General features: G+C 40.7%; 1 protein-coding gene across 13 annotated transcripts in view; it reads right to left on the reverse strand.

The window, feature by feature from the left end:
- Positions 1–16,737, reverse strand: part of LOC123959982 (voltage-dependent N-type calcium channel subunit alpha-1B-like) — a 68,850-nt gene that overhangs the window by 38,073 nt on the left and 14,040 nt on the right. For all 13 annotated transcript variants that reach the window (XM_046034397.1, XM_046034394.1, XM_046034392.1 and 10 more), the window contains exons 7-9: positions 4,337–4,433; positions 1,447–1,607; positions 1,191–1,328 (exon numbers count right to left, since the gene is read on the reverse strand). In XM_046034397.1, the coding sequence (XP_045890353.1) occupies positions 1,191–1,328; positions 1,447–1,607; positions 4,337–4,433 (396 nt within the window). The remainder of the gene's footprint in view (positions 1–1,190; positions 1,329–1,446; positions 1,608–4,336; positions 4,434–16,737) is intronic.

Genomic DNA, 16,737 nt, shown 5'->3' on the forward strand with positions numbered 1-16,737 from the left:
AGAAATTTGACGTCGATCCGACTAAATCCCTAGGAGGAGTTTGTTAAAGTACGAAGTGTGTAAATCATCCAAAAATGGCCGTAAAATTCAAAATGGCCGACTTCCTGTTGACTTTAGGCTATGGGTTCTTGAGACATTTTTGTGCGTCTTGACATGATACATGTCCCCAGAAAATTTCGTACATGTAGGTTAAACGTGAACGAGGGGCTAATTTTTTCCAATTTTCTAGGTGGCGCTAGCGAGTCATTTTGCAACGCCCATGTGCGAAACTTGTAGAATACGAAATTTTTCACCGGTTCTGACATGTTTGCAAATTTTGGTGAGTTTTCGAGAATGTTTAGGCCATGTCAGTTGAGCCTACTTTGCAGAAAAAAGAAAAAAAAAAAAAAAAAAAAATAAAAAAATAATCCGAGCAGATTCAATAGGGACCTCACACGGTCGTGCTCGGGCCCTAAATATAATCCGAGCAGATTCAATAGGGACCTCGCACGGTCGTGCTCGGGCCCTAATAATCCGAGCAAATTCAATAGGGACCTCGCACGGTCGTGCTCGGGCCCTAAAAACACAAAAAACGAAGTCGTTTTTTGGTTTATCGGTAGGGATACAACACAGACATAGACAGAACAAAACGCAGCTGTTTTGTTTTTCCATTTTGGTTTTAAAACAGAAAAAACAAAAAACTACTAGTTTTGATTTGGTTTTGAAATGAAATAACCAAAGAACGAACCATACATGGACTGAGCTTAGAGGAAGTTTTTCCTTGCCTCTGACGCCTAGTGCTTGCTCTTGGTGGGAACTGTTGGGCTTCTGTAAATAACATCACAGAGTACGGTCTAGACCTGCTCTTTTATGAAAAGCGCTGTGAGATAACTGTTGTTGTGATTTGGCGCTATATAAATAAAATTGAATTGAAAATTGAATTGAATTGAGCTATCGCCTATAGAATTGACTTTCAGAAGTCCATTCCATGCTCCTAATATGTTACATTTGTCAATTGTAGTTGAAGTTGAATGTCTTCTCTATAATTAGATAAAAGTATTTCTCTTTGTGCTTTTCCTACTTGCATTTCCAATGATCCAAATTTCCCACAATAACCATTTATGATCCTGTTTTTCCCAGTGTCAAATTCATCACAGATGGGCATAATTTCAACTATGTCCGCATTACATACGTCTGTCAGCTGCACTTACGTTGGCCAGCCCTCCCCAGTGGAGACAGTAAAGAGGGTCAGAAAGGCCCACAGCACGTTGTCATAATGGAATTCATATTTCTTCCACTCTCTGGGCATGGCAGCAACCTCATCTTTGTCATAGTCTAGGAACTGTCCTCTGGAAGACAAGAGGGAATAATAAAGCTGAGTGGGTTTTGATCACACCAACAGTTGATGGTTTACAATTTAAAAGTTTCTGAGATAAGAAATGAGGAATTGGGGGATTTTAGACCAACTTGCAATCCTTCTCCAGGCCCTTGGACTCATCTGTGCAGTAGAAGAATTTCCCCTTGAAGAGCTGAACTGCGATGACAGCAAAGATGAACATGAAGAGGATGTAAACGATGAGGATGTTAAGCACATTCTTCAAAGAGTTGACCACACAGTCGAACACGGCCTGAGGACACAGAAATACACACACATTTATATAAAGTGGGAAATTATTTCTGAACATAGTTGGAAACTATTACCTATGAACTTGCAGGCACTGGGAACATTGAGAATTCTCAGTGGCCTGGCCTGCTGGTGCAGTGAGATGCATCAGCATGTAATTAATAAGACATGCAACAAATAATTAATATGCTTCATAAAAGCAGGTCTGTTAGGCTACCCGGAGCTTCTGGCTCATTATGTTCAATGCTATGGTGCTTGTATCGATGACTGGCAAAGAGGCATGATGACAAACAGCGGGGAATAACTTTTGAGAGGGGGCAGTAGTATACTAGCATCTCATCCTGCTGTTAGACATTGTCGTTACTGCCTCTGAAACCTGGGGTGCTCTGCCCTGGGCCGCAAAGCATCGGTGGAGCATCTTTGAGAAGATGAGTCAGAGGGAGAGGGACTAGGATCTTTGCGAGGTAAACCCTACATGGGACGAGGTTTCGATGGAAAACTGGCTTCTTCTTGTGGGCTTGGTGGGTTGGGGCTTAGCGGAGGATATAAGCAGCAGAGAGCGACAGGGACAATAACAAAATAACCCTCATCTGGTTTTAAATCTGTAGTTTGCCTTCTTTTGATACGGTTCAGACAACATATTTGGGCCTTCTGCATTTCAGACTAACATGAATGTAGTGTGCTTGATAGCTGACTTAGTTTCAAGTTTTATTGTTGTGCCTTATGGACCAGAGCACCAATTAGAATGAAAGATAAGGCTGATGATATCATCCTGTTCAGCCCTCACTTAGAGACATTATTCATAAACTGTAAACCTTTTTATTCACCGCAGGAGTTTTCCTTGTTTGTCCTGGTCGCTGTTTACATGTCACTTCAGGCCTGTGTTAGTGAGGAGTTACTACACCCGGCCGACCAGATAACTAACGTGGAGAAAAAACATCCAGATGCCCTGCTCATTGTTCTTCAGGACTTTAACAAAGCAAACCTCAGTCATGAACTTCCAAAGTACAGACAGCATATTAAGTGTCCCACCACGGACACTAACACACTGGACCACTGCTACACAACATTATAGGATGCCTATCACTCTGTTCCCCGTGCAGCCTTGTGACTCTCTGATCACTGTCTGGTTCATCTTATCCCGACACACAGGCAAAAACTGAAATCTGCTAAACCTGTTGTAAAGACTGTGAAAAGATGGACCAACGAGTCAAAGCTGGAGTTACAGGCCTGCTTTGACTGCACTGACTGGAGTGTTTTTGAGGCTGCAGCCACTGACCTGGATGAACTAACTGACACTGTGACATCTTACATCAGTTTTTATTTTATGTGCCGACCAAAACCTTTCGCACATACAACAACCAAAAACCCTGGTTCACAGCGAAACTCAGCGAAAGGCAGCTTCTTCAGGCCAAGGCGGAGGCCTTCAGAAGTGGGGACAGAGTCCTGTATAACCAGGCCAGGAACACAATGACTAAAGAGATCAAAGCTGCAAAGAGGAGCTATGCTGAAAAGCTAAACAACAGCTTTGCAGCCAACGACCCTGCGTCAGTGTGGAGACACACAAACTACAGGAGACCATCCCCCAACACTGCTGGTACTCAACAACTGGCAGACGAGCTGAATGGCTTTTATTGTAGGTTTGAAAAGCCCACAGTTACACCTCTCCCCCACTCCACAACCATCTTCAAACAATCACCTTCCCCCTCTGTCACGCATCACATCCAGCACCCGGACTATTAGCACTGGCTCCCCCCAGGGGTGTGTGTTCTCCCCACTGCTCTTCTCCCTCTACACCAACGACTGCACCTCAGTTGACCCATCTGTCAAACTCCTGAAGTACGCCAAAACCAACAGACTCAGGAACAGTTTCTTCCCACAAGCCATCCTCTGACGAACAGCTGATTTCTGACTCACAGTGTCAGGAACAACTCCTGTGCAATAACCCAGTAACTCTTAGCCACTTGTTTACTGGTTACCACTTACTTATTCATTTATTTATTCACCATTCTCTATTTCAGTGCTGTTCATACTGTTATATTGTCATATTGTATATACATCCTTTGCACTATGCTCCATTGCACTGTGTACATGTGTACATGTATGTATGCATGTATGTGTACCTGTATATCACATCCACCTCCTAAATGTACATAATAATGATAATATTTTACTCCTGCATCTTTTGCACTCTGCTCACTGCACTATTTGTCAATATGTCTATATTGTTCATAGTGTATATATTTGTGTTGTCACTGTAGCCTGTGTCTGATTTATTTTATTATTGTGTTATTGTAAGCACATTGTGAGGAATGTACAATCATGAGTCATATTCCTCGTATGTGTACACATACCTGGCAATAAAGCTGATTCTGATAAATATAAATAAATATAAAGACCTTACATAATGAATCATTATGTTTTTATTACCTTAGAATGAGCCATTTCTATCTACAGTACATCCACTTACGTCTAAATTTACGTCATCAGTAAGAACTAGTGGGCTTAGGGCTGAGTGCCACAGATAGGTTAGGAAAGTTAGAAAGTATTCATAGACAGATGAATAAATTGTAGGTAAGTTGAGTTTTACTTGGTCCTATCATAATTAAGTACAGTCATAATGTATATAAATATATGAGATCCTGTAGCAGAAATGTTTCCTATCTTACTCACAGTTGAGCTCTGCTAACCTGGCAAAACTAATCAAAATAAACCAAAACACTGGGGCAGAACCTTGAGTTTTGGCAGACGCTTGATAGTCTTGAGAGGCCTGAGCACCCGGAGAACTCTCAGTGACTTGATAGTGCTGATGTCTTTGCCTTTGGTCCCCCTGTGGAAAGCAAACACAATTAGACCACACAGAATTATCTACAAACAACATGTAGTTTATCAGATCTTTTTCCATATTACTAATTTTACTAATAAACAGGACACATAGTGGTTTTCAAAGATTATTTTAGTCAGACTACTTTTGAAATGTGGCATGGTGAGAATAGATCATCTTTTTGAAAGAGGCATACAACAATAAGCTTTCTGGATATTTAATGGATAGAGAATCCTGGGACATGTATGATGCAATCACACCAGTGTTAGGCTGGGCAGACATCTAAGGGCCATGTGTGAGGGGAAACAGGCTTATGCTCTTCCACTGGGCTCTGTGGTACAAGTCAACCGGTGTCCCTTAACAGGTTTAGCAGAGATAGATAATGGAGCAGGAAGAAGTGAATCTTAACAACCAAGGTGGTGACTAGCTTCTTATAGTAAATGTAGCTGTCACTACTCTAATGTTCTTAGACTCATACATGGCAGAATATGTTAAGTAAGGGGGCACAATGAAGAAATATTTTATACTTAAAGGAACATTTTTGGAAATACTCTTCTTCATTTTCTTTCAAAGAGTGAGATGAAAAGACTGAAGTCAATCTCATGTAGTACAGAGCTGGAGTCAGGACATGGGTAACCTACCTTAGCATAAAAACTGGAAGTGAAACAGCTCGCCTGCCTCTGTCTAAAGTGAAAACCTTCTAACACATCTAAAGCCAACTCGGTCTCCTAGAAATTATGTTTATATAATATTAATTTGTTTTCCCAATTATGTTCTGTAATGTTTTTTCATGTAAATGAAACAGAACATTACTTCAAATAACACAGAGGGAGGTTAAAGCTGAGCTGCTTGTGATGGATGTCAGTGTAGAATGTCTGACATTGCCTAGCCTCCAATGCTATGCAATTAGCTTACTTAGACAAGTCTAGTCTCAGTTTAAATACTCATGGCGCATAGAATAATGAATAGATACGGAATATGCGCCCCTCTTCGATATTTCTTGCTGGAGGACTTGCCGCGGTGGATACTGACACATCAATAATACAGCTTTGCCTGTGTTGGCTGGCTCACCTTTATCATTATTAACACAAAATAGTGAAGAGGGAAAGGTGAACAGTGAAGTTTAGCAGGATATGTATAGTGCAGGTTACAGTTTATCAGCAAAAAAAGGGAGCAGCTAAAGCGCCTGTGTGTAACAACTGCTGGAAAATTAAAGGGGATCATCGTGTTGTTGTGTTGCAGAAGATGTCAGGAAATTTCACATGGCTTCGCTTACCTACATTAAGGGTGTGAACCTGAAATGAACGACTGCGGTTGGGAAAGATGTTCTGATGCAAGAAATAAACTCTTTTTACGTGGGGGTTCTCCATTGTAGTGTCTTAAACTTAAACTTTATTTGTCCCCATAGGGCAATTGGTTCTGCAGCAAGACATAGACACAGGACAGACACAGATGCAAGACCGAAATACATAAATACTAAATGTTAAAAGCTCTGGCTGTACAACAGAGAACTGAGAAGATAGATAGATAGGCCTAAGTGCTACAGAATAAGGTGCTCCATTTCTGAAAATAAATAAAATAAATTCGACAGCCATATGTTAAAAAGAAACATCTGACAATGTACATCATAAAAACAATATAGCAATAATAGACTCCAACACAGGGGAACATTTCCATAACAATCACCATCACTGCAACAACATCACCAACATCAGTAATTTGCATGTTATAACAACCCCATCACTATTTAATTATTAAGTCTGTCTACTTCTCCAGACTGAGTTTAGAAAAGAGATGGCAGTTGGAACGAATGAGTGCCTGTATCTATTGCTCTTTACTGGGGTTAATCTGGACCGAGAACCAGAAGGTAAGATCTGAAACTCCAAATGAAGGGGGTGGGTATCAGAAATAACTGATTTGGCCTTCCTAACTACCTGTCTGTTATACAGGTCAGTGAGACTACACTGCTGGACACCTAGAATTTTACTGCTGACCTTCACTATATTGTAAAAAGCAGTTTTGGCCTTAACAGTGAGATTACCATACCAGCAAATTACCGAGACTCAATGTATGATTTATAAAAAAGGGTCATGAGGGTCTTATCGACATGAAACTTTGACAGTTTGCGAAAGGCGGAGTGAGATTAAGCCCATTGTTTAATACAACAAACCAATGTGGTTGGCTATGGTGTTGCGCTGGCAGACATGTGGTAGTGTAACTCGGGCAGTACACTAGCTTAACCATAGACCTAACAATGTGGTGGCCTACACTATGGGGGTAGCTTCCTGTGGAAGAGGGGTAACTACTGCACCATCTATTTTGCTCTAGTGGGCGTAACACATTGGGGCCAGTAAAGGTAAACAGACACTGAGATGCAGGACAACAACAGTAAGAGGATGTTCTCTTAAAGTGGACTAAGGCTCAAACATGTTGCAGTAACAGCTAGGTACACAACACTCTATCTCAGATTCTATTCTTACTCAGGCTGGAATGCAGTAACATTCAGGTACAAGGTCTCTATTTTTCACAGGACTGGTGGCACACTGTGTCTTAATTAAAAAGATAAGCACTTCAATTAACAGCAAATTCTGACAGCTTTACTACATTGCAGTGAATATGTGGTATTCAAATGCTGAAGTGGTTATTATCAATACCAAAATCTCTCAAATGCTTTAGCTAAATTTGAGGAATAAATCAATTCTTACCACACTGCACTCGTTTGTAAGTAAAGCTGGATGTTTACTACAGTGGCAGACTACTGGTGTTCTCTCACAAAATCTCACAAAAATGAGTACACCCCTCAGATTTTGTAAATATTTGGTTATATTTTTTCATGTGACAACAATGAAGAAATTACACTTTGCTACAATGTAAAGCAGTGAGTGTACAGCTTGTATAACAGTGTAAATTTGCTGTCCCCTCAAAATAACATATTACACAGCCATTAATGTCTAAACTGCTGACAACAAAAGTGGAAATGTCCAAATTGGGCCCAATTAGCCATTTTCCCTCCCCAGTGTCATGTGACTCGTTAGTTTTACAAGGTCTCAGGTGTGAATGGGGGGCAGGTGTGTTAAATTTGGTGTTAACGCTCTCACACTCCCTCATACTGGTGAATGGATGTTCAACATGGCACCTCATCGCAAAGAACTCTCTGATATCTGAAAAAAAGAATGGCTGTTCTACATAAAGATGGTCTAGGCTATAAAAAGACTGCCAAAACCCTGAAAGTGAACTGAAGCAAGGTGGCCAAGACCATACAGCAGTTCAACAGGACAGGTTCCACGCAGAACAGGCCTTGCCATGTTTGACTAAAGAAGTTGAGTGCATGTGCTCAGCGTCATATTCAAAGGTTGTCTTTGGGAAATAGATGTATGAGTGCTGCCAGCATTGCTGCAAAGGTTGAAGTGGTGAGGGGTCAGCCTATGAGTGCTCAGAACATATGCCGCACACTGCATCAAACTGATCTGCATGGCTATCGTCCCAGAAGGAAGCCTCTTCAAAAGATGATGCACAAGGAATCCTGGAAACAGTTTTCTGAAGATAACCAGACTAAGGACATGGATTACTGGAACCATTTCCTGTGGTCTGATGAGACCAAGATAAAGTTATTTGGTTCAGATGGTGCCAAGCGTGTGCGTCGTCAACCAAGTCAGGAGCACAAAGACAAGTGTGTCTTGCCTACAGTCAAGCATGGTGGTGGGATTGCCATGGTCTGGGGCTGATTGAGTGCTACCGGCACTGCAGAGCTTTGGGCCCAATTTGGACATTTTCACTTAGGGTGTACTCACTTTTGTTTAGACATTAATGGCTGTGTGATGTGTTATTTTGAGGGGACAGCAAATTTACACTGTTATATAAGCTGTACACTCACTACTTTACATGATAGCAAAGCGTAATTTCTTCAGTGTTGAGGGGTGTACTCACTTTTGTGAGATACTGTACATGTCTCTCTTGGACAGAATCTAAACCTTTGCTGAATACTAATGCTGAAAATTGACATTGCACAATTCAAAATATTGCCAACAGTACTAAGGATTGGCATTATTAAGCAAAAATACTATTCGATAGTGGCGAGGAACTATTCGACAGTAAGTGTTTTTTTCTTTCCAGCTTTATTGCTGAAACACTAACTACCTATGACAGAAATACAGTCATCGGATAAGGAAGGAGAGCAGCGGACCTTAAGACAAACCATCCAGTCAGATCAACCAGAGCAGGCACCACAGCAGGTGCTGTGATCATCCCAGAGGACAGGGAAAACAGCTGGGACAGGAGCAATGCTGGTCCAGCCTGCACTTAAGGCTGCTCCTGGCTGAGGTCCGGTCTGGACAAAATGGTATAGTAACTACTATGATATACTTGGTATGGATAACTGTTTACTATCTGTAGGGTAACGTAGGCCTACATCAGACTTTTTTTTCACCTATAGTATGTTCAAACTGTTTGGTCTGCTGTCTGGTACGCATGCACGTTCACATGGTAGATGTCTATGAAGATTCTCAGCCATCCAGGTCATAGTTATCCAACGAAGGTTAAAGTCAAGGGCAACTGGACTTGGTTGAAGATACTGGAAGACGTTTCGTCCCTCATCCAAAGGACTTCTTCAGTTCTGACTGACTGGCAGGGAAACTCAGCTATATAACCTAGTGGGATCGTTGGCCCGGGTCATCGATACCGCTGGTTCGTTAGTGTTCCTGGTTGCTGTGACGACAGTCGTTACACGACTACAAGACTGAACGACCATCATTGGTATCTTCACCTGAGGCCAATAGGTTACGTTTGTTGAGTTTCCTGGGAAGTGATGAAAGGACAGCATTGTAAGTGGGGGATAAGTGGTGGCGTAGACCCCCTCCCCTGTTCAATGACGGCTTCTCAACCCTGGTGTAGATGGCTTCCATGACACCTCTTTCAAACCATCCATCTTCTCTGTCTAAAATGTGCACCTGGTGGTCCTCAAACGAGTGTCCTCTGTCCTTCAGATGTAAGTAGACTGCAGAGTTTTGACCTGAGGAGTTGGCCCTTCTGTGTTGAGCCATGCGTTTGTGTAGTGGTTGTTTAGTCTCCCCAATATACAGGTCTGTGCATTCCTCAGTGCATTGGACCGCATACACTAGAAAGCAATCTAAATAGCTGAGTTTCCCTGCCAGTCAGTCAGAACTGAAGAAGTCCTTTGGATGAGGGACGAAACGTCTTCCAGTATCTTCAACCAAGTCCAGTTGCCCTTGATTTTAACATTCGTTGGGTTCACATGGTAGGCAGCGAGCACCAGTGCACATGCAGAGAGGTCCACTGTAGTTCAAACTCACAAACAAACAAGCACACCCTTGACTTTGTTGCCCTATCACAAACACAGGTCTATTACTCCTCTGAACATTAAAACCAAAATGAGATCTATTAATCATTCAACAATAGTCATCATCGGTATTTCAATACCTGAAATCTGTATGAACTGAATACTTAGTATCCAGTGAAATTACCAGTGTGTTGTTTAAATTGTATAGTTTTTTGCACATTTTCACAAGAAATTACAATAATTCTGGATCTGAATTTATAATCATGTCAATAACCCACCCAAAGAAGGGCAATAATCTCTCCCCATGCCATTGTCTAGTCAAGCCAGGCTGTTGAGTTAGCAGTGGAGGTGAGAGACAGGGAGGAACAAGAAGTTGTAAACTGTGTACTCCACAGCCACCTCTGATCACCAGGGAGTCAGTCAAGAGTGAGTGAGTAAACTGGTCCACTTGTCCACAGCACTTACTACTCCACTTGTAGTGGTTTGGTGAAATAGTACACTATGCATATTTAAGGGGACTGCAAAGATGGTTTGCTAGTGGGTGGTGTTTGACCAATGTGGGGGGGTTACCCAGGCTTACCTAGGCTAACCATGTTCGGACTCCAGCACCGTATTTAACACATATAGTAGATGTCAGACTGATATCGATCTTATCTCACAGGGGAATAAACCTGTTTTCAAGAACTATTCCTTTCACTTTTAGAACAGCCAAAGCTATTATGCAGTGACATTTTAGCTATTTATTATTTTCTTACCAACTGTCTTTCCAAACAAACGTTGGCAGAATATTCAGCAGAATATTCACACAGCAACACAGAAAACATTTGTATGACACAAATTGGGGTATGCTGGACTTATTCCTGAGCAGTACACACTCCACAATACAGACAACCTTGCACAGGGACATGCATCTTCTAACCATTCAACTTTGTGTATCATGTAATCCTGGTTTACATGCAATCAATCAGTAAATTCACAGAAAGACTTCCTTTGTTGTTTTGTTAAAAGAAGACTCCATTTCGGCACATTATTTTCCATGCAAATATGGACACACTTAAGACTGTGCATCAGGGATCTTAATCAACAAGATGTCCTGGGCATTTCAGTGATTAAGATCATAGTGATAAATATCTGAGACTACTTCGCCACCTACAAGAACACACACAGAATAAATGGCTCTTATCTGTCATTGTCGGAGTTGAGATATTCGAATAAACCTCTGTGAGTTACTCTGTTTATACAATTTCTTTCTTCTTTTCTTTTGCACAATATACTATTGACTTTGTGTCTTCAACAGAGAGTTTGCTACAAACTGATCATCTTACAACAGTGCAACACGTAAGAATATCTTTTTATCCTATTGTGTGTGTTTCAGATTTACTTTCACTAGGGCATTTTAACACTTGAGCACACTGTCTATCCTGGAGATTACTGAAAACTGACAGATGTGTTAGCAATAGCAAGAGCTTATTTGTCAGGAGTGGTTTTTATTGAGAATAGTGTACCTGGTATTGAGACCGGTATTGTCTCTACAACATTCTTCTTCTTCGACTTTTTCAATCAGTGTCTTACTATGAGTGACGTGATTCGACAAGAACAAACAATATTCTGTCAAAGTTAGAACAGTTTTAGTTATTTCATATGACATATTTCTGTTAACAGCGCACACTGCTCTACAACTCTAGCTGCCATTAGCTAGTTATCGGTCCTATTTACTGATATCCAGACTTGGAGCGCATAGCTCGGGGTACAAGGAGAGTGTTTGTGTTTGTACGCAGGGAGGAGGAGATTTCCAGTGCCGGTGCGGGGATCCATCAGGAAATGCTCCTGGGGAACAGTGCCGGAATGAGCATCAGAACCAGAACCAAGGTCAGCAGCTTCCCACAGACAAGGACCGAACTCAGCCTCCAAGAAGGACGGAGACCTGTTTGATGACAGATACTTGAACTTCACTTAACTCACTCCCAATCCAGAGCAACACCATTTTTGTCAGAGAACCATGGCCTCAGACCGGGGGATGTTGAATCTCATCCACCCGCTTCACGCTCAGCTGCACACTGCCTCAGTGCATGCTGGAGGTCACTTCTGATGAAGGCAGGCAGTGTTTACTAGGGGAGGAGAACTGCTGACCCTGAGTGTAGATATTGTCGGGAAGCGGAGAGAGCATTCTGTGGGATTCCTGAACCGAACCAATATGTCCACTAAGGTGGGGGCATTGTGGGAACACTTAGCAGAAGCCTTACCCGTATTCCTGGCAGAGGTCTCTGAGGTAATTAAGAATCTCTTCAGCTGTAAGAGCTGGGTGTCGATGAGATTAGTTTGAGATGCTGAAGGCTCTGGATATTGTTGGGCTGTTGTGATCTCTTCAATGTCGTGTGGAGGTGGCAGACCGGGGGTAGTGGGATGGGTGTGCTCCAGTTATTGGGTATTACACTGCTCAGCCTCTCTGGGAAATCTTATGCCAGGATGCGCTGACTTATTGGTGAACTTTAGATCCAGCAGCAGGAGCAGATTCAACCGTAGTTCATTGTGCTTGATCTAAACTTTACAATGAAGGTCTATTAATCTTGCTTGATGATAATAGTGGTAAAAGTATAACTCCAGTGGCTACTCTTTAATGGATATGTTAAATTGTATATTCAGAACAGTTCCAAATGTTGCCACAGGCTCTCTAGACACCACTAAAAGACTCCACTTTAAGAACCACTGCAATTAGTGACTAATAGCATGGCGTCCATGTGATAAAATGATGTAGCTTTTGACTTTCCATGTGCTCTTATGAAGTCACTTTACTCCAATCAACACCACATGCAACATCTTCCATGCTCTGATGCACATTAGTCTAGCATGCGTTCACATAGCTGGAGGGCTTTTTGTAGGGGTGTGACGAGATTAAAATGTGACAAGATTTCTTGTCACGTTTTAATCTTATCACACATGATAGTAATCAAGTGACTTCCCCTCTCACACTGTGAGTCATAGCAACTTGGTGACTAAGTGGTGATGTAGCTGGTAGAGTTTTGCAATATAAACATCTAAAAAGTGACTCGCAACCTTGCTCTGTTTAGGTCTGTGAGCTGCAAGTGTTTTCAGTTAGTTTCTGTTTCCACGTTATTATCTAATCCTAACACTGAGTCCCAAATAGGGTTCTGTGTCTGTCAGACCGTCTGAAGGGGATACTACCATTTCAGCTGGACTATAATGTAATGCACAGAGTGTAGGGCAGATAGACTTTAAATTCTCATTAAATGATGACGTTACTCACGTAATATTACAACTTTTTTCTCGACATGTCAGAGGATGCAGATATGTGTGATAGACTTGAATGTGCAGAACGTTTTTAACATGGCCAGAAAACCCGCTGAGCTATTTAATAGGAACTATTAAAGTCCAGGAGTTTATAACTGAATTAAAATGAATTCATTTATCACTGAGGTGAAAAGGTGCCACATACACATTTAAAGAGGATACTTCACCAAACAAAAAACACAAGAGGACAGAAGATTCTGTGTGCTGACTCCGCAGGGATGATATTACATGAGAAAAGTTGACCTACAGGAGAAACATATCTGAAAGCAACACAGAATACCTGAGAGCTGCACTGACTTAGATTCTGTTAGAGTTTTATATTTTAAATAGTTACCTGCCACCTGAATTTTGTCTTTCCCTTTACATAAATAAAAACATTTCCACCATAAATTCATAAATTGGCGTAGATAAATCCACCAGAAAGCAGGAAATTAAGTGTTTTATGCTCAAAAATTTTATATAATTTAGCACTGAAATAAATCTATAAAAATCTTGTCTCGTCTAGTCTCGTCCTTGTGAACCCAATATCATCTCTCGTCACACCCCTAGTTTTTAGACCAGACACTTACACCGTTATGAGGGTTAATTAAACAAGATATTCTGATAGCTTTCAAAGAATATGTCTCAAACCCCAGATACTGTATATAGTGAGGAAGCATGACAGAAAGTGACATTGGACTTGTTACAAAGGCTAAAATGTGACAAAAGTCCATCATCTAGACTCTTAGGGGGATGTGAAGGTTGAAATAATAATGAGGGCATCTGGCCCAGATTTGGCTGCATTTTGCTGGAATGAGGACAGAGAAACAAAATCCCAACAAAATCCCTATTCCAACTCTAGTTTTTACGTCCATTACAGACTGTCTCTCTATCTCTCCTTATCCCAGACAGCATGGATTACATCACTCAGCAAGCCGGCTGCATTCCAAAATAATTTAAAGTGTGGGTTTGGATTGAGATATCGTCAAACAATCCTCATATGCTATATTTATGTTGAAAGAGTCAGCTAACTATAAGCATTACTTTCATAGAGCGACAACACTGTAAAGATGTGTTCAGATTGAATGCAAAATAAAATTTGTGGGTGAATAAAATACAAATACTGTCAATGCAAATGCAACATGAGTGTACGCACATCAGCCACACCGCATTTGACACAACCGTCAATTCACACTACTACCACAGGCCCGAGATGCACGATACAGACAAAAGTATTGAAGGTACAGTAGCCGGGATGTGCCAGTTCAGTGAGTCGATAATCCTCATTCTGTGCAAAAATGCATTCTGAAGTCCAAGTTTGACTGACTAATCCAGTGACTATCCTAAGCTTTGTGTCAGCAAGGATAGTACATTTGTAATAAAAGTCTCTAACTTTGTAAGATACACAACATGATACACTACCACAGGGCGGCTGTGGCTCAGGAAGTAGAGCGGGTTGGCCGTTAATCGGATGGTCGGGTCAATCCCCGGCTCCCCCAGGCTGCATGTGTCCTTGGGCAAGATACTGAACCCCGAATTGCCCTGGCGGCTGTTCCGCCAGTGTATGAATGTGTGTGAATGTTAGTTTCTGTTTGAAACTTAGGCTCAGTGTATGAATGTGTTTGACTGGTGAATGCAGATGTAGTGTAAAAGCGCTTTGAGTGGTCGAAAAGACTAGAAAGGCGCTATACAAATACGGAGCATTTACATTTACACAACACAGACTGTAGAAGCTCTCAAAGAAGTGTCAGCTGAAATTTAGAATGCATTGTTGCACAGAATGAGGACTGGATTTTGTTCCCTATCTCTAACACTGGAGTTACATAAGAAGGGATCACTTCACCAGTATGAAGATGAGGAATGATTATAGAGACTACCCAGGTCAAAAAGAAGTGCTCTTTAAGGCACTGAAAATGTACTAGAAATTCACATAGTATGCTTATAGTACATTCATACTTCTAACATGCTTACTACAAGTACGTTAAAGATATATTCTCCTGAGCTTCAACATACTTCTCAAAAGTATACTTTAAATTGGTAATATATACTTAATTAAACCTTTAATAAATACGCTTCAATAAAAGCATATTTTATTTATATATATATATATATATATATATATATATATATATATATATATATTTAACTCTTAGTAAATACTATTCAGGTGTACTTTGTGGAAGTACGTTGTTAAACAACTACACTTTTAGTGGGTTAAAAATATATTTATGCCAAATATGCTTCACTGTGTAGGCTACTGCAAAATATTGTAATTATTTATGTAATTGCCACATGCTTGCCTGATTTCCAGAAGAATGATTTTTAAAACATATTTTTTAAACATTAAAATTTATTTTTCAAAAGCATTTTATTTCTTATATTTTTTTTTATTTCTTTTCTTTCTTTAAATTTTTTAAAATCAGGTAAAAAGCTAGTTGAGATCAGAGACCTCTTTCATAAGGGTAACCTGGCCCAGAAGGAAGCAGCACATGTTGTTAACTTAACAAACAACAACATATGGAAATAAGCATACTGTAAATCATAATGTAGTTATACATGTTTCTGTTTGTAAACAGTAAACACATGTGTACACGGGGCGAAGTGTGCCCTCCCGCCCAGCCCACTAGCAGTGCATTCATTTTGACCAATCAGAATCAAGGTTTTCAAATCGACGACCCAATCACACAGCGTGAAAGTCCGCTTCGCGAAAGTTAACGTGTTTACTGTCGTTGAGAGGGAAGCTGTTTTGGCCGGAAATCATTTTGTTTCTCAGGTTTCCTTTGTTTTACTTTATCGACTCGGACTTGGAAGGTGGACACCACAGACATAATAAGAGAAGAACACAGAAGAGAAGAATATACTCCCTGCAGAAGTTAAATGTGAAAAGAGCTAAAGAGGCGTGCCTGGCAAGAACAAGCAAGAGAGGGCAGACACAGAGACTGCCGGTGTAACACCAGCTAAAAACGTCTTTCTTGGGAAGTATATTATTGTTAGCAAGACTACACAATTGTGTAAGTTCACTGAAGTTGAGCTCACTCTGGGTTTGAAAATATTTTCCTTGGTGGATAGCTCTGGTGTGCACCAGACTAGCTAATGCTAGCACGTGGATTGTTATATTTATTAGCTAACGTTAGTTAGCATTTTAATAGCTTCATAATTGAGATAGCAACTTTAGCCTGCCTTATAAACAGTAACGCGTGTTGTGAGTAACGCGTTACAAAAGTAACGCATTTAACGGACAGTATGTATGGCTTTTTGCTGTAAGGCAGTTTTTAATGTTACTAAAATTTCGGTAATATACAGTCTCAGTAACCTGTTGCTGGAATTTGATGCATGAGATTTTAACAAGGCAGGCCTGTGCACGTGTGTGTATGAGCCCTCAATTCTGCTTTTGCAATGTTAAAATGACCAGTGAGGTCTTTATCAGAGTAATAAATGCAACTAATATGTTGCTGTCTGTGTGCTAAAGAATAGGTTCACATTTTTATAGTCTACCTTAATACTCACATGTCCATGTTTACAGTAAGTTATGGTCACTGTAATCATTATTCCTGCCCATAGTCTGTAAAGACATCACCACATTTGTCATTTTTGTATAAATTCATTCTAAAGTTTAGCTGAAGCTACTATGAATCATCAGCTAAGCATCTGCATTAGACTTTCAAAAATGGATATCTTCTAAAGGTGCACTGTTTTTTTTAGAGATTTCACTTCACTGCAGCCATG

This window comes from Micropterus dolomieu, linkage group LG21, assembly GCF_021292245.1.
Source record: "Micropterus dolomieu isolate WLL.071019.BEF.003 ecotype Adirondacks linkage group LG21, ASM2129224v1, whole genome shotgun sequence".
Classification (NCBI taxonomy): domain Eukaryota; kingdom Metazoa; phylum Chordata; class Actinopteri; order Centrarchiformes; family Centrarchidae; genus Micropterus; species Micropterus dolomieu.